The 22,526-nt window shown below is 46.3% G+C and overlaps 1 protein-coding gene and 1 pseudogene across 1 annotated transcript; one reads left to right on the top strand and one right to left on the bottom strand.

Moving 5' to 3' along the window:
* Nucleotides 1-607: 607 nt before the first annotated feature.
* LOC123118158 (uncharacterized) lies at nucleotides 608-746 on the bottom strand (annotated as a pseudogene).
* A 4,843-nt stretch (nucleotides 747-5,589) lies between these two features.
* On the top strand, nucleotides 5,590-16,992 carry LOC123112570 (uncharacterized). Its single transcript, XM_044533600.1, has 5 exons — nucleotides 5,590-11,789; nucleotides 14,017-14,123; nucleotides 14,550-15,395; nucleotides 15,478-15,630; nucleotides 15,714-16,992. Exons 1-5 carry the CDS (start codon nucleotides 11,705-11,707, stop codon nucleotides 15,819-15,821), a joined length of 1,299 nt encoding a protein of 432 aa, XP_044389535.1. The 5' UTR covers nucleotides 5,590-11,704; the 3' UTR covers nucleotides 15,822-16,992.
* The last annotated feature ends 5,534 nt before the right edge of the window (nucleotides 16,993-22,526 follow it).

Genomic DNA, 22,526 nt, shown 5'->3' on the forward strand with positions numbered 1-22,526 from the left:
GGTTTTTATGAGCACTAGGGACATGCAAAAATTTCGAAGGTGAATTTTTCTATGAGGGGTATTAATAATTGAGTGACCAACGTGACGAATCTTCATACCTTCTCCACTGGCAGTGTGGATGTGGTCTTTGCCGTGGTATTTCTCACGCATGGTCACCTTCTCGAGTTCACCGGTGATGTGGTTGGTTGCACCGCTGTCCACATACCAGTTTGTGTCTACTCCATATGAGCCATCAGCTGCCCCGGCCACCTTCTCATCCGAGGACGAGTCACCATCATCATCAAACTTGTACCAACAGTCTTTTGCTGTGTGGCCAGGTTTGCCACAGATCTGGCATCGTACGGCATCGGGGCGCTTGTTGGAGGAGTTGCGGTGGCCGCCCCTGTTGTTGGTGTAGGAGGGTCGGCCACACTGCCGCGAGAGTCGCCGCGGTCACCGCGGTCGCCGCGATCACCGCGGCCACCACGGGTGTTGTTGCTGTTGTTTCCCTTGCCGCGGGTTGGCCCGCGGTAGCGTGAGCCACCACCTCGGCCATGCATGGCGGCGTTAGCAGAAGACTTGAAGCTGCCACCACCAGAGTTTGTGCCCTGGAACAGCGCCACCCTTTGATCGAAGTTGCTCATCTGAGCATACAATTCATCAAGGGTGACCGGCTGAGTGCGGGCGTCGAGGGCGGAGACGAGGGGTTGATACTCCATGTCGAGGCCGACCATGATGTAGGAGATGAGCTCGTCATCGTCGAGTGGCTTGCCTGCAGCAGCAAGTTCATCGGTGAGGGAGCGCATGTGCGCGAAGAAGGCCGCAACGGACTGGTTTCCCTTCTGTGCGTTCGCAAGGGCGACGCGGATGTTGTTGATGCGAGACAGCGACTGGGACGAAAACATGTTCGCCAGCACTGTCCAGAGCTCGTGTGCATGGCAGATCGAGGTCACCTGCACGAGTACCTCCTTGGAAAGATTGTTCAGAAGATAACCAAGTACCTGCTGATCTTCCTGGAACCAGATCGGATGAAGGGGGTTTGGTGCGGCCGTCTCCTTCCCGTCCTTGTCCTTGGTGACAACGGTCTTGGCTGGTTCCGGCATGCTGCCGTCAACATAGCCATAGACGCCCGCGCCTCTGAGCTGCAGCGTGATCTGTGTGCGCCAGAGGATGAAGTTTGTGCGGGTGAGCTTCTCGGTAATTTGGCCGGTGAGGGTGGAGTTGGATGAGCTGGAGGATGCCATGGCGGAAGCTTGAGCGATGGAAAGGCTAGGGCTAGATGGATGGAAGAGTTAGGCTCTGATTACCATGTGAGAAAAGGCTGGGAACGTCGTGCCTTTGCCAGGGCCAACGGCTTCGTGTTTATAGGCAGGGTCGCGACCTCCCTGATAGCGTACAAGTTGTTGGGATTACAATCTTGGAGAACAAGAGATAGACTAGAGATAGATATTCAAGATAACAAGAATATAAACTATAACAAACTCCTAGTCTATCCTATGCTACAATCTTCGGCAGCCATGTCCTCAGGCGCATACTTCCTGTCACGTTGTTTAACAGTAACCACCCTCCTTCCGTGCCCATGGTTGGGCGATGCTATATGATGCTGTCAACAACTCTGAACTTCATGACTACTAGGTACCCTGACGATGATATATATGTATACAACCCGCATCAGATTGGATTGAGCCATCACACAATTTTCACAATAAAGCCATTTTGTAGTGAGCATATGATTTTGCATTATGTTTTCTACATATATTGCAAACTTCCATTCTAAGATGTTTACCTTTTGGCTGTGAACAAAGGTGATAATGTTCTTAATTTGGAAGTTGTGTAATATTGCAGCAACATGGATTTGCATGAACTGGAATATGGACCATAGATGATGGGGCTTCACCACTCAATCACCGTAAACATCAAAAACAAAATGTATATTGACATTTTTTAATGACCTCTAAAAATAACATTTGTTTTAGGGCAATTGTTTTGCATATGTTATGTCAGCTCTTATCTAGGCTATCCATCTAAGATTGCAAGCCTAGGACAGGAATGTTCAGATTTGCAGTAAAGTAATGTTTTAACTAGGTATGTTGCCCTTGCCAATATTCAGATACAAGATGCCTTAGGTTAAGATTTCAGATTATCACATAGACTGTTATAACCATTTATAACCTTTTGTTTGCTTCCAACCATCTCTAGTATGTACCATAAAACGGTCTCTACACAACTATTTGGACTGCATTTTATTGAGTAAACAAATTTCAAAGAAACATACCCTTTGCTTGAAGGATGTTAGTACTCTGTACACCGACTCTTCGATAGCAGCAATGTTGGCTTGTTGCTTCAAAGTTGTATAAGTTAGAAATGTCAGAAAGAAATCAAGTCATTTCAGCACAGCAAGCTTAAAACTAAACATAGCACAATGTGACAAACTCATGTATATTCTTCTGACGTGACAGTGCAACAATATTGTTACATTTTCAATAAATTGTTTTGTTTTCATTAGTTTAAGTATCTGAACACTAATGTTTGATCTAATTTCAAAATTGTGAAACACAAATATATTTCAAAATTGTGATTTTTTAAAAACACGAACAATCTTTAAAAACAGAAACACATTTTGAAAAACAAAAATAAAATTGAAATTTCTGCTTTTGAAATTTGAATATATTTTTAAAACACAGTTTTGTTTGAAACTTCAATTCTTTTGAAATTTAAAATTCTGAACATTTTTCTAAAACATGAACACAATTTTGAAACACCAATTTTTTAATACATGAAGAAAACTTGAAACTCTTAACTTTTTTGAAAATACGAACATTTTTTTGATAGCGTGAATAAAATTTGGAATTTCTGAACTTTTTTGAATATGTTGAACATTTCTATGATTTTTCTACTTTTAAAGCAGAGAAATAAAAAAAGAAAGAAACATGAAACAGAAAAAAGAAAAAAAAAAGAAAAAACCCGGCTCATGAACCTTCTTGGAGGTTCCAAGGAAATCATTTAAAAACAACCGGATGATTTATGCAAGAAATCATCTGTGTTCGCTGGACGCCACATGTCGCGGTGGTTCCACGCACGACGCACTGCCTTTCCTTGCGAGCCACTCGTTTCTATCATTATCTTTTCTCTTAGACGGCCTAGTCTCCTACCTCTTTTGTTCTCCCACCACACTGTCCAGCTCCTCCGACCACCACACTGCGAGACTGCGCCTGCACCGCGCGCTGCTGCTGCACCCCTGCGTTTTGCAACGGGCACCATGCTGCAGATGCTCGCGTTTTACAGCCGTCCATGGAGAAGCTCTTCAATCCTGTCATGCAGCTCGCCACCGGCGGCAATGGAGCGTTACCGGAACTTCAATGAAGCGCCGCCGGGCAGACAGAACCTCGCCGGTGCTTCAATGGAGCTTCGTCGGGCCGATGGAACCTCGGCGGTGCTTCAATGGAGCTTCGCCGAGCCGACGGAACATCGTCGGTGCTTCAATGGAGCTTCGCCGGGCCACCGGAACCTCACCGATGCTTCAATGGAGCTTCGCCGGGCCACCAGAACCTCGCTGGTGCTTCAATGGAGCTTCGCCAGGCTGACGAAACCTCATGATTGTTTCAATGGAGCATTCCGGGCCGCCGGAGCATCGTTAGCGTTGCAATGAGACATTGCCGGGCCGTCGGAGCATCGCCGATGCTTCAAGGGATGGTCGCAGCAACATAGTTGCTGGTGCTGCAATCCCGGAGCTTGCCGGCACTACAACCGTTGCCGGTGCATAGCAAGCTCACTGGCGTTTTTCTCTGAGATTCGGTGACGTGACTGCTGCAACCTGAGCGCTGCGGCTAGTGCAAGCAAGAGTTGATGCTGCAAGTCAGCTAGCAACGGTTCTCGCCGGAGCTAGGCGAGGATATTGCATTGCACATGCCAGTGCCTGGAGTCACGATGGAGGAGACACGAGCGTATTGTGATAGCGTGGTTCGGGGAAACAAGGGGCCCAAATCAATGCAAATCGACGGCTAGGAAGGCTGCTGATCTTTTCTAAGATCAGCCGGCTGATTCCTAGCAGCCCCCAGGTTCCAAACCGGTAAAAATCAGCTTGAAACCTTCTAAGGCTCCACTTGGATTACCATTTGGCCCTAGATACCCCCGTAAAAACAATACAGACCTCTAGGCGTCATTTTTTCTCCAGGCGGAAGTCACATTGCGGCCCATATAATACAGGTGTATACCAAATCCGGACGTAAAATCTTACACCGATTCCAAGCGGGCCCTAAAAAAGATTTCCATTTTTTTGAGGAATTCTAAAAGATTTTCAAGACCGGGATTTGTAGAGGTAACAGACAGATTAGAATGGGTCGGCCCATGTTCACCCGTCTCGCTCGGGTCTGTGCGAATAGGGTAAAACCGCGACGTGGGCCTACTGCTTGCTGTTTCCTAAGAGAAAGGTATATTAAAAGAGGGAGGTCCCTGTTGCCCATCCATATATGGACTTTTTTGATTTGCTCCTCCACCTTAGGGCATGTATAATGATGTACAGTCAGCTGTCTAGAAGGGTTGACAACTAGAATTTGAGCCAATAGCCAAACTACCACTAGTGAAAACCACAAGTGCCAAAATACCACTATGAAAAATCAAAGTGCCAAAATAGCACTCACTTGAAAATTTTCATGCCAAGATACCACTATGAGCTAACTGAGACTAACAGATGAGTAAAAATACTACTTTGCCCTTTTACTGTGTGCTTGTGGCTGGACAAGGGAAAGCGGCCGGCGTCGATGGAATCCACCAGCAAGAGGCATGTCTCCCTCCCCCGCATTGTCAAGCGCAGCTGCACAACCGAGCTCGTCGTCGCCCGGCCGCACCTCGGCTTTGCCACCTGCTTTGTGCGCCACCTCCGGGCTCCGGTCGCCACCACCGCTGTTGCGCTGCCTCAACCCTGTTGGCCGTCGTGCCTCGCACTCGCACCATCAGCAACTATAGCAAGCGGCGGTGGCGTTGTGCAACCACATGATGCACTTAGCTTATGGCAAGCAACAACAAGCAGCACACACGCATAGTATCGGGCAAGATCCAGGGGCCGCAGCGGGGCCATGCTCCACGCTCGGTTCCGGAGCAAGGAGGTGACACGGCGTCATCCGCAGTGGGACGGCGATGGTTTGGATGCGGGGAGGAGCTGGGCGGGCATGGCGTCATGCATGGCGTGGTGGGCGCCTGGGCGGTGCTGCGTGCGCTGCAAAGTGGCGGCTCCATGTCGCTGGGAACAACGTGGAACAGGGGCGGCCGGCTTGACATGTACAGGAGCCGTGGCTAGAGCTCGGGCCGACAAAACAATCTCCGGCCACTTTGACCAGTACAAGCCCCATGGCCACGGGCAGCAGCGCACACGCTCAGAGATAGGATGAAGGGTACTTTTGGCAAGGTAGAAAAAACTGACAGCTCCATCCACCGTTGACTAACAAAATATGTTTGACAATAGACGGTAGTGCTATCTTGGTATGGAAAACCTGAACTTTAGTGCTATTTTGGCACTTCGGTGTCAGTACAGCTACGACAGTACTGACAGCGACGACAGACACTGAAGCCACCTGCGTGTAATTCATACGGAAGGTTAGTGGGCCTAAAGTAGTGGGCCGCGTCTGGTGAGCGAGAGGCAGTAGTATAACAGGCTGAGTCGCCGGATCGGTGTGACAGCGAGGAATTAGTCAACATTCTGTACCCAGTCTCCTCTCGTCTCCTTCCTCCTTCCCAAGTCTCCTCCTCTCTGATCCCCTATATCTCTCGGGTTGTATTTCTCGAATTGAAGTGAGGAACTCTGTAATTGATGTTGGATTGGGTGTGATTACCTCGGTACATCACAGTTGGTATCAGATTCGGGCGATCGGCAGCGGGGTGTGGCGAATCGAGCTCGGTTACGGCTAGGTTGGGCTCTTCCGTGAAATTCCGAGTCGTGATCGGGGTTCGCGGCGGCGGTGTGGCGGCCGTTGTCAGAGTCGGCGCCGGTGGCATTTTCTGGGCGGCGGTGGTTGTTCGGCTTTGGATTCAGGTACGCCGCGGTTTCCCTCGGTTCCTTATGAGGGTGTGAAATTCCGGCGAGCGGCTGGATTTGCGAGGCAAGGCGGCGAGCGGGTCGGTTGTAGAGGCTCAGGTTGGGGGCGTCCGTAAAACACCTGAGGCTCGCCGACTCCGGCGGCAGTAGACGAGGGCGCTACGGCTCCGACGAAGGCAAGTGTGCAGATACGGTTAGTGCTCGACTCAATGGCCACATTCGAGGCATCTGTTATGAAGCAGCTTGAAGCTCTCTCCAAGGCCACTGAACATCTCGGACACATTGATGAGATAGCAGCTCGCCTAGATAGGTTGGATTTGAAGATGGCTGAGCAAGTGGAACGCCTTGATGTGGTGCAGGGTAATGTGAACCTCGCAATGATATCCATGGGGGAAGCCCGACAAGCAGGCGGCAACAACAAGAGAGATGCTGAACAAACAGTCAATGCAGTCATCGGCAGCCAGCGGTGATGGAATCCTGGGATCACCTCCTCTGAAACAAGCTCAGCAGCAAGTACAAACTCAGGTACAGGGTAATGCAACCTTTGGCGAGCGGTATCAGTATGATACAGCAAATGCCGGATAGTCACACAGCCGGAAACCTTGGATGCCGAAGATGGATTTTCCCAAATTCGAGGGCTCGGATGTCAGGATTTGGTTAGATGGATGACATTCCAGAAGCATTTAAGGTAACATATGCAACCTTACACATGTTTGGGGATGCAGCGAACTGGTTTCATGCATACAAGTTAATACATCAGTGGCCAAGCTGGAGTGAATTCAGAATTGCGGTGACTACTGAATTTGATAGAAATGTACACCGGAACAAAATGAAAGAGTTGCTATTGCTTAAACAGTCTGCGTCAGTCCTGGAGTATAAAAGGGAATTTAATCAGTTGGTCTATCAGCTGCTGCTATATGAGCAATCTGTTAGTGATACCTTTTTGGTCACCAGGTTTCTGTTGGGTTTAAAAGAAGAGCTCAGAGGAGCTGTAGAGATTCAGTTGCCAAGGAATGTAGCTGAAGCGGCAGATTATGCTATTGTTCAAGAAGAAGTGATGAGCAGAACTAAAAGTGTTAAATCTTCTTATACAAAGATGTACAACCAGAAATCTAATAACAGAATCAATTCAGTGCCCTCGGGTGATCTATGGAAAGCTAGGCAGTTGAAAGAATTTAGGAGAATCAATGGGTTGTGTTATAGCTGCGGAGACAAATATATGCCTGGTCATGTGTGTGCTAAGTCCCCTACTGCACAGGTGCATGTCATGCAGTCGGACAATTCTGCAATACTCAGTGATGAAATTTTGGATGCAGTTATTACTCAGGAGGAAGCTATGGCAGAAATGCAGTTGTCTGTCAATGCTCTATCGGGTGCTGATCATCCCAAAACACTCAGATTACGAGCTCTCATCGGAAACCAGGTAGTTATCATACTTGTGGATTCGGGCAGTACCAGTAGCTTCATTGATTCTGCATTACTCCAGAGACTTAAAGTGACAACCACCACCTTAGACACTGCCTTGCCTGTAAGAGTGGCAAATGGTGAATTGCTACAATGTACTGAAGAAGTAGCAGACTTACACTGGTGGGTGCAAGGTCATACCTTCAAGTATGATTTCAAAGCCCTGGCTCTGAGAGGCTATGATTTGATTCTAGGAATGGATTGGCTAGAGCAATGGGGAGAAATGGTATGTCAGTGGAAAGAGAAGTGGGTGCAATTTCAGTTGGAGGGACATGTGATCAAGTTACAAGGCCTTACTACTGCCGTTTCATCTTAATTGCAAGAAATGTCAGCAGAGCAAGTGGTCCGGTGGCACCAGGGAAATGATATATGGGCCACTGTTTTGATCTCCCCTGTGTCAGATAAACATACAATAGGTGTTCCAGCCGAAGTGCAAGCTCTTTTAACAGAATTTGAGGATGTTTTTCAAGAGCCACAATCTGTGCCACCTAGCAGAGTACATGATCATGCAATACATTTACTTCCTGGTACAGTGCCTGTGAATGTAAGACCATATAGATATTCTCCATTACAAAAAGATGAAATAGAGAGACAAGTGGCAGAGATGTTGCAAGTAGGACTCATTGTGCCCAGCATCAGCCCATTTGCTTCTCCTGTTTTGTTGGTTAAAAAGAAGGATGGATCATGGAGATTTTGTGTGGATTACAGGAAGCTGAATTCTATCACTCTGAAAAATAAATTTCCTATGCCCATTGTGGATGAGCTATTGGATGAGCTGGGAGGATCTAAATGGTTTTCTAAACTGGATTTAAGGGCAGGTTATCATCAAATTCGAATGGTGCCTGAAGATGAACACAAAACTGCCTTTAAAACCCATTGTGGACACTATCAGTTCAGAGAGATGCCCTTTGGAGTGTGTGGTGGCCCCTCCACTTTCCAATGTGGTATGAATTTCATGTTTGCCCCTCAAAATAGGAAGTATGTGATTATGTTCATGGATGACATCTTAGTTTTCAGCAAATCATTCCTAGAGCATTTGGATCATCTCAGAAACGTACTGCAAGTGTTGAGGGAGCATCAATTTTATGCAAAATTTAGCAAGTGTACTCGCTCAACAGAAATTGGAATATCTAGGGCACATTATCTCAGATACTGGGGTGTCTACTGATCCTGAAAAGACTAAGGTCATGTTGGACTGGCCAGTTCCCACTTCTGTTACTGAATTGCGAGGATTTCTTGGACTGACTGGGTACTATAGGAAATTCGTGCAGAGCTATGGAATTATTGTCAAACCCTTAACTCAGCTCCTTAAGAAACATGGCTTTGGGTGGTCTGAAGGTGCACAACAAGCCTTCGACACCCTCAAGCAGGCCATGGCAACAACACCTGTACTAAGTTTGCCTGATTTCGACCAACCCTTCATCATAGAGACTGATGCTTGTGCAACTGGGGTGGGGGTTGTGCTTCTTCAACATGGACATCCTGTAGCTTATTACAGCAAGGCACTGGGAGTTAAGAACCAACATTTGTCCATCTATGAGAAGGAGTTTCTGGCCATTATGATGACAGTGGAGAAGTGGAGATCGTACTTGCAGAGAGGTCCCTTCATCATAAAAATAGATCATCAAAGCTTGTGCCAGCTAGGAGATCAAGTTCTCACCTCTGATCTGCAAAGGAAGGCCATGATGAAATTAGTGGGACTTCAGTTTTCTTTTCAGTACAAAAAAGGAAATGAAAATACAGTGGCAGATGCCTTATCTAGAGTGGGGCACTTGTTAGCTGTGACAACTACTTCTCAGAGTCAGCCAGTATGGATGATTGAAGTCACTAATTCATATGCAGTGGATCCTCAGGCACAAAAATTATTGCAACAATTGGCTGTGTTCACTGAGAATGCAGAAGGGTTCTCCTTACACCAGGGAATAATTAAGCAGGAGGATAGGATCTGGATTGGGGCAAATTCAGCTTTAAAAACAAAACTGATCTCTGCCTTTCATGCTAGTGCTGTGGGAGGTCACTCTGGTATTCAAGCCACTTATCAAAGAGTGCAGAAATTGTTTAGTTGGCCTGGCATGAAGCAAGATGTGACTGAATTTGTGTAACAGTGTGAGATTTGTCAGAAAGCTAAACATGAAAACTGTAAGTCTCCAGGGCTGTTGAATCCCTTGCCAGTGCCAGATATACCTTGGCAACACATCACTATGGATTTTATTGAGGCCTTGCCTAAATCCAACGGATATACAGTCATCTTGGTTGTGGTAGACAGGTATACAAATATAGCCATTTCATTGCTCTCAAACATCCCTTCTCTACACCCACAGTGGCTAAAGAATTATTGGAGTCAGTGGTCTAACTCCATGGGCCACCCTCTTCTATTGTGTCAGATAGAGATAAGATATTTACAAGTCACTTTTGGAAAGATTTATTCAAGTTATGGGACACAAAGTTGACCATGAGCACAACTTATCACCCCCAAACGGACGGGCAAAGTGAAAGGGTCAACCAATGTGTGGAGATGTACTTGAGGTGTGCTGTCCATGTCAATCCTCACAAATGGCACTCCTGGCTTGCTCTAGCTGAATTTTGGTACAACACCAATTACCACTCTTCTCGCTGCTCCCCGTTTAAGGCTCTCTATGGTTACAACCCCAATTATGGGTTCTTTTCATCAGTGCTTCAGTCGGCTAACGTGGATGTGGAACAATGGTTGAGAGAACACCAATCCCACTCAGCCTTACTCAAAAACCACCTGCTAAAAGCTCAAGCAAAGATCAAGATGTATGCGGATCAACATAGATCTGCACGCTCTTTCTCAGTGGGAGATGAGGTCTTTTTGAAGTTGCAACCGTATGCCCAACACTCAGTGGTAAATAGGCCTTGTGCTAAGTTGGCCTATAAATATTATGGTCCTTTTCAGGTTCTGGAGTGTATAGGTCCAGCCGCCTACAAGCTCCAACTTCCTACGGAAGCTCAGATACATCCAGTTTTTCATGTGTCTCAATTGAAAGAACACAAGTCAGATCACACTCCAGTGTTTTCTCAGTTGCCTGCAGCAGTCGACTTGTCAGGTGTTCAAGTGGTGCCAGAGAGGATTCTTGAACGCAAGATGGTGAAACGCCACAACAAGGTGCAGGTCCAAGTGTTGATTCAGTGGTCTGGTTTAGCAGCTGAAGCAGCCACCTGGGAAGACTATGATGTCTTGAAGAACAGGTTTCCGGACGCACCAGCATGGGGACATGCTGCAACTCAAGAGGGAGGCATTGTCAGTACAGCTACGACAGTACTGACAACGACGACAGACACTGAAGCCACCTACGTGTAATTCATGCGGAAGGTTAGTGGGCCTAAAGTAGTGGGCCGCGTCTGGTGAGCGAGAGGCAGTAGTATAACAGGCCGAGTCGCCGGATCGGTGTGATAGCGAGGAATTAGTCAACATTCTGTACCCAGTCTCCTATCGTCTCCTTCCTCCTTCCCAAGTCTCCTCCTCTCTGATCCCCTATATCTCTCGGGTTGTATCTTTTGAATTGAAGTGAGGAACTCTGTAATTGATGTTGGATTGGGTGTGATTACCTCGGTACATCACATTCGGTTTTTCATAGTGGTATTTTGGTACTTGTGGTTTCCACCAGTGATATTGTGGCTATTCTCTCCTAGAATTTTAAATGATGTGGAGGAGAGAGAATCAAGAGAGAGGAAGAGGTCGTCGGTAGAATTCCAAACGATCTGTAGAGCAGGAAAATCGGGAGATACAGACGGCCATGTACTGTTGAATCGAAGCCGTCTGCACTTACGATGGTTTTCTCCTTCCACGATCGATCTGGTGATTAGCCTTTCCACCCAGCGGAAGTTCAGCGGCCAGGATCAAATCCCCAATGTTCCGTCCAGATCCACCAAAAGATTTATCATTTATTTATTTTGTTTCAATAGACCACCGAATAAGGTCCCAATGTAGACGCTGTCCTCAGGGCTGTCTACAGATGACATGTCAGGCCATTGTAGACAGACGTTGTCGAAACTGTTGCAAATGCCCTTAGGGTTTGGTTGTTCCTACTGCGATTCCGTCTCTCCAAGTAGAAGGCGACTTTGGTTTCCTCCCTTGGCGCCAACTTTGGTTTCCTCTTCGCGCCAGCTGATTCAAACACGGATTCGTATTTGAGACAGAGCGGGATCTCCTACCCGACCCCCCGCCCCCCTAAATTGAAGTAGCGCACACAGAGACATCGTCGAATCATGGGGCTGATGGCGCTGAATCGACTCATGTCCAGGCAGCGGGAGCAGAAGCAGAAGCGAAATCGTGGCCGTATGGAAGCCAATAGTAAGTCCCGCGCGACTTTGCTTATTTTGCTTTTGCGGCTCCTCTGCTATTAATTCTCCTGTGTGCGCCTTGCTGCTATGTGTGAGTTTTTCCGTAAATAAAACTACTTTTTCTGGAGCCCTGTCCGCATTGTGGATCTCAGTGCGTGGTGTTATCCGGTTTTATTAGACCAAAGGAATTCGACGAGCCTTGGGGGCAATTGCGTTGTTTTCCTAAAATATTTGTCCTCTGTTGGAGTTTGATTTTCAGGTTGACACAACTTATTCTTGTAGATTGTAGATCTCTTTTGCGTTCCTGCAAAAAATTGGACAAAAGATCCAATTTCTGTAAAAAAAAAGCAACTTTTTTGGAGCCCTGTCGGCAGTGGGGATCTCAGTAGCTGATGAGATCCAGTTTTACTAGATCGAAGGAAGTCGACTGGACTTGGGCAATCCCGTCGTTTTGCAAAAATACTTGCGCTCAACTGGAGTTTGATTTTCAGATTGACACAATTTGAGTCTTGTAAATTCTAGGTCTCTTTCATCTTCCTGCAAAAAATTAGACAGAAGATCCAACTTCTATATATATTTTTACCTTTTTCTTGAAGCCCTGTTTGCAGTGGGGATCTGTACCTTGAATATTGTACCAAGAAATATATGCAAGATCCTAACTAAAGCTACCGAATAACTGCAATTACTGGAGGAAAACAGGGATAAGATAAGGTAATCACAGGGAATTGTTACAAAAGATACAAGAATGATATAGAGGAACAAGATAAATTAAGCCTTTTGTTCTTGGGTGTTCCTAAACAAGGCAAGCAACTAATACAAAGATAACCCTTCTACCCTTACATCTAATATTCTCTTAATATCTCATAATACTAATACCCTGACATTCACCCTCCTTGAGATCCTTGTTCAACAATGGAAATCAGCAACTCTCCAGAATTCTTCAGCCATGTTAAGGAGGCTGATAATTGATCAGCCAAAGAGTGATTCCACCCAAGCTCATGTGTTGTTGTGAATAATTCTGAGCGCATTGCATTTCTGAATAATTTTGCAAGAGTACATGGAATTGAACCGTGAGCTGCATAGTAATTCCAATCCTTTTTCCTGTCTCAAGTAACAGCAGGTGCCACTTTGGGTGTGCACTTTCTGTACTTTTCCTTGCTCAGACAGTATAGATGCAGGTTGGATGGGCTTCCCATTTGTGAGCTTGAGTACTGCATTTGTTGACACTGTTTACCAACATGCAGGAATCAGATCATTAAACTTCCTGTTGTCCTTGCCAGGGTCCCACTGCCATTGTGCATCCTTTTCAAATGAGTATTCCCACAAGGAAAAAATGCTCTTGCTTTGTATCTGCTGTTGTGCAGGGATTATAGCATCACATCCAGTTACAGGGAAAATATGCAGAATCCCATGTATTCAGGGAGTGCTATCTAACACATCAATGAAGCCAATTGAGTTGCCACTCATTTTATCATCATGTACATCATATTCTGGCATATCCTCGAACACGTTGGGCGTGGCGTGAACTGTTGGTGTCAGTTCCACACTGGGAAGTCGGACGTCGGGCTCAGGAGTTTGTTGTGCTGTTGGCATTGGTGTTTCAAGTAACCATGGAAGGATAAGTGATGGAGTTTGGAACAATGCAGAGGCTTGAGATTGTTCCAGTGAGCCGTTGTCAGGCGCACATGGCTGCTTGCTAAGGGAGACTGCAAGTCGTGAAACCATCGATGCGAGCTTCACAAGCTCACCTTTGATACTGTCAAAGGAGGTTTGAGTCTGCACTTGTTGGTGTTCCAAATGGGCAGTGATGTCTAGAACCTCATGTGGAAGCCTCTTTGGCTTGAGCTTGCTAGTGTGCTGCCCTCATCAGAGTAGCCTTCTTGGCTTGAGCTTGGAGGTGGAGTTGCTGCCCCTCTGTGGCTTCTTGACGTCACATCGGTGGTCATGGTGTCCAGCCGGAAGCACGGGTAGTCGCATTTGGCGCCAGATGCGCATGTGTATAGTCCAGGCCTGCTTGGTCTGCTGAACACAGAGCTGGGGAGGACGGCTGGCGTCATCAGGCGGAGGAAGAGGCACCCAGTGTGTGGAGTCTTGCTAAAATATTTGTGCCAAGCTTTGTCTCTTGTAGTCACTGATGTCCCTGCAAAAAATTGCACAATGATTCTAACTTTGTGTGTGCTTGAACTTGTTATATCCTTCTGTTGGTGTCTGTACTAAAAGTTACACTAATGTTTCAGATGGATGGATCGCTTCATTTTCTAAAAGAAACAGATCACCCTGCCGACAGGATGTTAATTCTCATGGTGGCAAAAAAGTAAGATATCCAATGCCAGATCTTCCAGAGGTATGTTCTGGTAATGCCAGACTTCTATCAGCAGCATAGCTAAGTAAAAATTATGAACATATCTTTCACCGCAGCAAGCTTTGCTTTGTTCTGTTGCGGCTAACTTTCCTGCACAAAACTGTTCCATGAGTTTTAAGACACATTTTTTTAGAAAAGGAGGATGACCCCCGGCCTCTGCATCTAGGCGATGCATGCAGCCACAGTTTTAAGACCCATTTGATAGTTATGAACCTAGAACCTTTTCCATGTGAGCTCTGCCATTGTTTTTATTTGCCACGATCGATGTACTTTACATTTAGATTGCCATCCTTTCCCAGCTTAAGCCAACATTTACAAAGCAAGTCTTGAACAGTATTATTCCTTATTAGACTTCCATAATACTTTACCTCAAACTGTAATGATGATCTTCTGTACTTCTGTATGCAGGACATCTGGCGTCATATACATTTCCTACTGCCAATGCAAGATGCTGCCCGTGCTGCCTGTTTGTCTAGGTCCTTCCAAAGCTCCTGGAAATGCTATCCCAATCTTACCTTCACTAATGAAACAATGTGCTCCAAAGAAACTTTATGTAAGAGAACAACAGGCTCAAATGTTATAAGAGACTACAACAACAAGATTGACCGTGTTTTAAGAAACCACTCAGGAGCTGGTGTGAAGAAATTGAGGCTTGAATACTATGTTATTCCTTGTGATGCAGAACCGTATCATCATCTCACCAGTTGGCTCCAGATTGCGGTTACACCAGGGATTGAACAACTCCACCTTACATTATCCCCGAAGGATGCAACGTTTAACTTTCCATGCATGCTTCTATCTGAGACATGTCAAGGCTCGATGCAGTATCTTCACCTTGCCAATTTGGACTTACATCCCACATTTCAACTTGGTTTGAGAACCCTGAGAACGCTGCATCTGTGTAATGTGCATATTACTGAGGATGAGTTAGGGTGCCTTCTGACCCATTCCTTTGCTTTGGCACATTTGAGACTTCAATATTGTCATGACATCATTCGCCTGGAGATACCTTGTCTGCTGCAGCGGCTCAGGTTCCTGGAAGTGCTGGAATGTAGCCTTCAGGTGTTAGAGATCAATGCCCCAAATATCTTCAGATTGCGCTTATTAGATTTTAGTGTGCAATTCTTGCTTGGAAAGTCATGGAAGATGAAGAACCTGATGTTGAACAATAGCTTTGTCATCAGTTATGCTATTGACAACCTTCCTTCCTGTGCACCAAAAGTTGAGACTCTTACCATACATTCTAGTTATGAGGTATTCTCTCATAATTAAGTTGGTAAGTTACATAACAGTAGCCATATCTCGGAAATAATTAACCTGAGTCATCTTTATGCAGATACTTAATGTACCAGTGGCATCTAGCAAATTTCGCCACCTCAAGTTCTTGAATATTTATCTTGCTGGACTCCATTCTCATCGGGACTATGATTACTTATCCTTAGTTTCTTTTTTTGATGCTTCTCCTTTGTTGGAGAAGTTTGTCTTGCTTGTAAGTCACTGTTCACCCTGCAAAGATTATCCAATTGCCATGTTTGAATCATGAATTTAAATGTCTTGCCCTTTGATCTTCAGGTATCACGAGTGCAGTCCAAGTATGACTGGTTTGAGGGAGATCCCTCATCTCTGAGACAAATGTCAGAACTAAATCTGAGAATGGTTTCATACCTAAACTATACTTGAACCATACCCGTACATGTATCTCTCAAAACCATACTTGGACCATACCCGTTTAATGCCATTTTCAGCCCAACCAAAACTAAACCCTCTATTTTTTCCACCCAAATTAATTTAAACCCAATACATAACCGTGGGTTTAAACCCAATACGTAACTATGGGTTTGCTTCAATGTATATATGATTGCACAAATCGACATGTCAAGAAGCAAAAGGCATAGAAAAGACATAAGTGCATCTACAATAGTTTGGGAACAAAGTTATCGTTGAGATATGGTCAACACACAACAAGTGTCAAAAAAACAACGCCCACGACTGAAAAGCTCACTGACAAGTGCATTAAAACCAATTGCTTAGCTAAAGCACAAGCAGACACATTCAATTTGTATGTGTTGTTTCCCCATAATACATAATTACATAGTGCATTGCATCATGTACGCGGATCAAAGATACTCGTTGACGATGCGTCGTTGCTTATTGCACATAACCAATGCCCTAAAACCGGTTTGGACCCATAGTTTACAGCCGTTAATAACCAAACTGTTTAAGCCCATAACCAACTATACCCAAATTGGTTTCTTCACATACCCAAACCAAAACCAAACTAAAAAAGATTCAGCCCAATAAAACCTGAACCAATCAAACCCAAAGTAAGAACCGAACCGTTTCACCCAGTTTTTTAATAACCATTCCCAGGTTTAGTCAGAACACCGCCATCGCAACCTCAAGAGTGTGAAGATCAGTAGTTTCTGCCCCCAAAAAAGCATGCTTGAGCTAGCACGTCATATTCTTGAGAATGCAACATCACTTGAGTGCCTTACATTGGACACCACTCCTATCAGTCACCGATGTTCTGGCGATATGTTGGACAGGAAATGCCCTCCACTGGAAACTGAATGTATAAGGGATGCACATAAATCAAACTTGGCTGTGAGAAAATACATTGAGGGGAAAGTTAACTCCACAGTCAAGTTAAACTTACCAGGGCCTTGCAGCCGGTGTTATGCTTTGTGAAATTCAGATCTCAAATCACCTTGTGAAGTTTAGTTGTTAAATGTTTGCCTTTGAGTTCTTTGTTTGGGCTCCGTGATACAACTCCTATAATAACTTATTAGCATACTGTCAAATTTATGTATTATTTACTTGATTCACCAGTTATTGTTGTGGAGTTCATTTATTTTTACTTGCACCTGCTGAACAGTTGTACTCCCGTTGTAAAGAAATGTTAGTGATCTAAACGATCTTACATTTCTTTAAAGAGGGAGTATAAGAAAATGATCTAAATGATCCCATATTTAGTATAAGATAATCGATACTAAATCATGATGAAGAAATTCTGGCAATTTTATTTGTTTCAATGTTCTAGCAATACTTATGAAAATCATGAGTTGCTGAGATAAGAAGCATGAAAAGCAAGATCCCAAATAGGCAAAGATATTTTCTTTCTTGTGGTGCAATTTCATCCAAGCTGAAAGTAGCATTTGAGTAAAAAACATCTTTCAAAGTTGGCAAGTGGAGTTTCCTGTAACCTTTAGGCCCTGACTGGAACGTCGTTTTGAAGCTTACATCTGTGACTGTCAAATACGCCCCTCGTAAAGAAAATCCCTGGGATGATTGGTTGTGAGATTACACCCGGTTTTGGCTGGTATTGGAAACTTTGGCATCGGCTCCTTGTAGGTCGTCCGCTTCTTCTTCCGCCCTAGAGAACCCGTCCTGATGGGCCACAACTTTGGGATGGAGGTTTTCACCATCAGGGTAGACAAGCATTGGTGTGAGACGGTACGGCGACCCTACCCCGCTCACATTACAGGAACCCCGGCCTTCTCCACAGGCTCATTGTTTTGGACCGTACCAAACTTGTTGTGGGTGGAGAATCCCCTTACCATCAGGGTCGTTCAGTGGCTTGTATACCAGATGTCCTACTTGGCCGAGCCGTCTCACACTTGGGCCGAGGATGAGCCCAAGTGTGAGTGGAATGTTGTTGATTGGGAATACTGTCATGGCTTCAGTGGGGTCAACTCGCTGTAACTGATAGATATCCGAGAATGGATTTGCTTTTGAGGTTTATTATAGGCTTAGTGTATTGCCGTCTTTTTTCCGCATCCAATTTTTGTACTGTTTATAAGGCATTTTAATATGGCAAATTTAGGGATTTTATTTCCGGAGAGTTATAGAATCAAGCCAAACTTGAGTATCTTTCATGTGTTGTTCTTGGTCAGTCTGGGACCTAACATCGTTGGTATATTTAGATTAAGCCTCAGTTTGGAATGGACACAATAAGATTGTTGATACGGAGCATCATCTTGCCACAGCCTCCAGTCAACATGCAATCTCGTTATGGTTCACTTACACCCATATTTCTCAACAGACGCAATACCCCCCCCCCCCCCCCCCCCCCCCCCCAAATGAAAAGAAAACGCTTCCTGACCCTCACAGTTGACAGGACATGGATGCCTGCACAATTCAGTTTGACTCATCCGAACGGGGTGCCGCCAGAGAGCAAGTTCCTGAACCCATTTTGAATCACTAATGTTCTTGGCCAGTTTGAGATGGAACGTCCTTAGTATTTTGGGTATTAAATCGTTATGATTGATGCTTGATGATGCTGTGTAAATCGTCCCCAGTTTTAGCAATTATGTTCTTTTCTAGTAAATCAATCAGTCTTTGATGTAGTGTAAAACGTTTAGGAATAGCAGCTAAAAACATGACATGTGCAACGAGCCAGGTAGCTCAACATAATTGCTTAAAAACAAGAGCACTGCACCAGTAAACCAACAATGCGAACTCATGGCACCAATCAACATTTTCTCTAAGTCAGACTAATTTTCACAGCATCCAAATCATACATCTGGACTTGCCCGCCCCTACAAAAGTCCTCCCAAAAGCTAGAGGTAGGCCAGCCGGGCAAAGCTAGAGATTTGGGTGTGCAACGATCTTGACAGCAACCCACCACAATGGACTTGGCATTACATCTTCAACAACTATTGTCTGCAGGTGGTTAAATAGTTCGAAATCGCCATGTACGATCTATGCAAAGATATGTTTATCCTACAAGTTCTCAAGGATTAGTCGGACTAGATCGCTGGATATATCACCCCCATGACTCGGTGATCCCCTACATTCGAAATGCCTCCACCCCGCGGCCGCCTCCTACACCCTCCCCTCCCCTCGCCACCGCCAAAAGGCGTCGCCGGGCGAAGCCCGGTGTGCGTCGGCGTCGGCGGGGCCCCTTTCCCCATCTTGGCATATGGCTGCAGCGCGATATGCGACAGCGCGGCGGAGGCGTGGCACTGATGCGGGGCGGCGTCCAGATGGCGGCGCGGGCGGGCGACCAGGCTGTGGCGGCTGCGCGTGGGGTTGGCTCCGGGGCAATGGCGTGGGCACGGATCTAGCGCGGATCTGGTCCTGCGGGCGCGGTCTGGGCCTCCCCTGGTCGGCCGACGGGTCTCGGTGGGGGCTTCTCCTTGTTGTGATCTGGGAGCGGCGGCCTGGATCATCTAGATCCCGACAGGGATGGCGGCGGTCCGTGCACGAGAGATGGAGGTTCTTCTAACAGATCTAGGTGAAAACCTGCTATCGGCTATTGCCAAGGCCCGCGGTGGCGGCGCTGCCTGCGTCTTTCCCTTCTTGAAAGCATCGCCGTGGAGAAGTTCAAGGCCACTCTCTGCTACCTCCGGGGAAACCCTAGATCAATAGATCGGATGACGGCAGCTCTCTGGTGTCGTTTCCCCCTTGGGGGCATCATTCTTGGAGGTACACACGGGCTCGAGGGACCGGAGGACGGCTTCTTTAGTGGAGCGGTACTTTATCTTACACACTGATGGCGGCGGATCTCGGCGGCGTGGCTCTGTGGAGACTCGGCGTCCAATGCACGGAGATGGACTTGTGATGACCCACAAGTGTAGGGGATCTATCGTAGTCCTTTCGATAAGTAAGAGTGTCGAACCCAACGAGGAGCAGAAGGAAATGACAAGCGGTTTTCAGTAAGGTATTCTCTGCAAGCACTGAAATTATCGGTAACAGATAGTTTTGTGATAAGGTAATTTATAACGAGTAATGAGTAATGAAAGTAAATAAGGTGCAACAAGGTGGCCCAATCCTTTTTGTAGCAAAGGACAAGTCTGGACAAATTCTTATATGAAGGAAAACACTCCCGAGGACACATGGGAATTATCGTCAAGCTAGTTTTCATCACGCTCATATGATTCGCATTCGTTACTTTGATAATTTGGTATGTGGGTTGACCGGTGCTTGGGTACTGCCCTTTCTTGGACAAGCATCCCCCTTATGATTAACCCCTATTGCAAGCATCCGCAACTACAAAAGAAGTATTAAGGTAAACCTAACCATAGCATGAAACATATGGATCCAAATCAGCCCCTTACGAAGCAACTCATAAACTAGGGTTTAAGCTTCTGTCACTCTAGCAACCCATCATCTACTTATTACTTCCCAATGCCTTCCTCTAGGCCCAAACAAGGGTGAAGTGTCATGTAGTCTACGTTCACATAACACCACTAGAGAAAAGACAACATATATCTCATCAAAATATCAAACGAATACCAAATTCACATGACTACTTATAGCAAGACTTCTCCCATGTCCTCAGGAACAAACGTAAGTACTCACAAATCATATTCATGTTCATAATCAGAGGGGTATTAATATGCATAAAGGATCTGAACATATGATCTTCCACCGAATAAACCAACTAGCATCAACTACAAGAAGTAATCAACACTACTAGCAACACACAGGTACCAATCTGAGGTTTTGGGACAAAGATTGGATACAAGAGATGAACTAGGGTTTGAGAGGAGATGGTGCTGATGAAGATGTCGATGAAGATTGACCCCCTCCCGATGAGAGGATTGTTGGTGATGGCGATGGTGATGATTTCCCCCTCCTGGAGGGATGTTTCCCCAGCAGAACAGCTCCGCCGGAGCCCTAGATTGGTTCCGCCAAGGTTCCGCCTCGTGGCGGCGGTGTTTCATCTCGAAAGCTTGCTTATGATTTTTTTCTAGGGTAAAATACTTCATATAGCATAAGATGGCCACCGAGGGACTGCCAGGGGGCCCACGAGGCAGGGGCACACCCAGGGGGTAGGGCGCGCCCCCACCCTCGTGGCCAGGGTGTGGGTCCCCTCTCGTACTTTCTTCACTCAATATTTTTTATTAATTCCAAAAATAACTTTCGTGCAGTTTCAGGACTTTTGGAGTGTTGGAAATATGCCCTAGAGGCAATAATAAAAGGATTATTATTATATTTCCTTGTTCATGATAATTGTCTTTTATTCATGCTATAATTGTATTATCCGGAAATCGTAATACACGTGTGAATACATAGACCACAACATGTCCCTAGTGAGCATCTAGTTGACTAGCTCGTTAATCAACAGATAGTCATGGTTTCCTGACTATGGACATTGGATGTCATTGATAACGAGATCACATCATTAGGAAAATGATGTGATGGACAAGACCCAATCCTAAGCATAGCACAAGATCGTGTAGTTCGTTTGCTAGAGCTTTTCCAATGTCAAGTATCTTTTCCTTAGACCATGAGATCATGTAACTCCCGGATACCGTAGGAGTGCTTTGGGTGTACCAAACGTCACAACGTAACTGGGTGACTATAAAGGTATACTACGGGTATCTCCGGTGTCTGTTGGGTTGATACGGATCGAGACTGGGATTTGTCACTCCGTATGACGGAGAGGTATCTCTGGGCCCACTCGGTAATGCATCATCATAATGAGCTCAAAGTGACCAAGTGTCTGGTCACAGGATCATGCATTATGGTACGAGTAAAGTGACTTGCCGGTAACGAGATTGAACAAGGTATTGGGATACCGACGTCGAATCTCGGGCAAGTAACATACCGTTTGACAAAGGGAATTGTATACGAGGTTGCTTGAATCCTCGACATCGTGGTTCTTCCAATGAGATCATCGAGGAGCATGTGGGAGCCAACATGGGTATCCAGATCCCACTATTGGTTATTGACCGGAGAGCCGTCTCGGTCATGTCTACGTGTCTCCCGAACCCGTAGGGTCTACACACTTAAGGTTCGGTGACGCTAAGGTTAAAGAGATATAAGTATGCAGTAACCCGAAAGTTGTTTGGAGTCCTGGATGAGATCCCGGACATCACGAGGAGTTCCGGAATGGTCCGGAGGTGAAGAATTATATATAGGAAGTGCAGTTTCGGCCATCGGGAAAGTTTCGGGGGTCACCGGTATTGTACCGGGACCACCGGAAGGGTCCCGGGGGTCCACTGGGTGGGGCCACCTATCCCGGAGGGCCCCGTGGGCTGAAGTGGGGAGGGGAACCAGCCCCTGGTGGGCTGGTGCGCCCCCCTTGCCCCCCCCCCTGCGCATAGGGTTGGAAACCCTAGGGTGGGGGGGGGGGGCGCCTCCACTTGCCTTGGGGGGAAAGCCACCCCCTTGGCCGCCGCCCCCCCTTGGAGATGGGATCTCCTAGGGCCGGAGCCCCCCCTAGGGGGCCTATATAAAGGGGGGGAGGAGGGCAGCTGCAACCATGCTCTTGGCGCCTCCCTTCCCCCTTGCTACACCTCTCTCTCCCGCAGACGCTTGGCGAAGCCCTGCCGGGATCCCTGCTGCATTCACCACCACGCCGTCGTGCTGCTGGATCTTCATCAACCTCTCCTTCCCCCTTGCTGGATCAAGAAGGAGGAGACGTCATGCTGACCA

Source organism: Triticum aestivum, chromosome 5B (assembly GCF_018294505.1).
Source record: "Triticum aestivum cultivar Chinese Spring chromosome 5B, IWGSC CS RefSeq v2.1, whole genome shotgun sequence".
In the NCBI taxonomy this organism is placed as follows: domain Eukaryota; kingdom Viridiplantae; phylum Streptophyta; class Magnoliopsida; order Poales; family Poaceae; genus Triticum; species Triticum aestivum.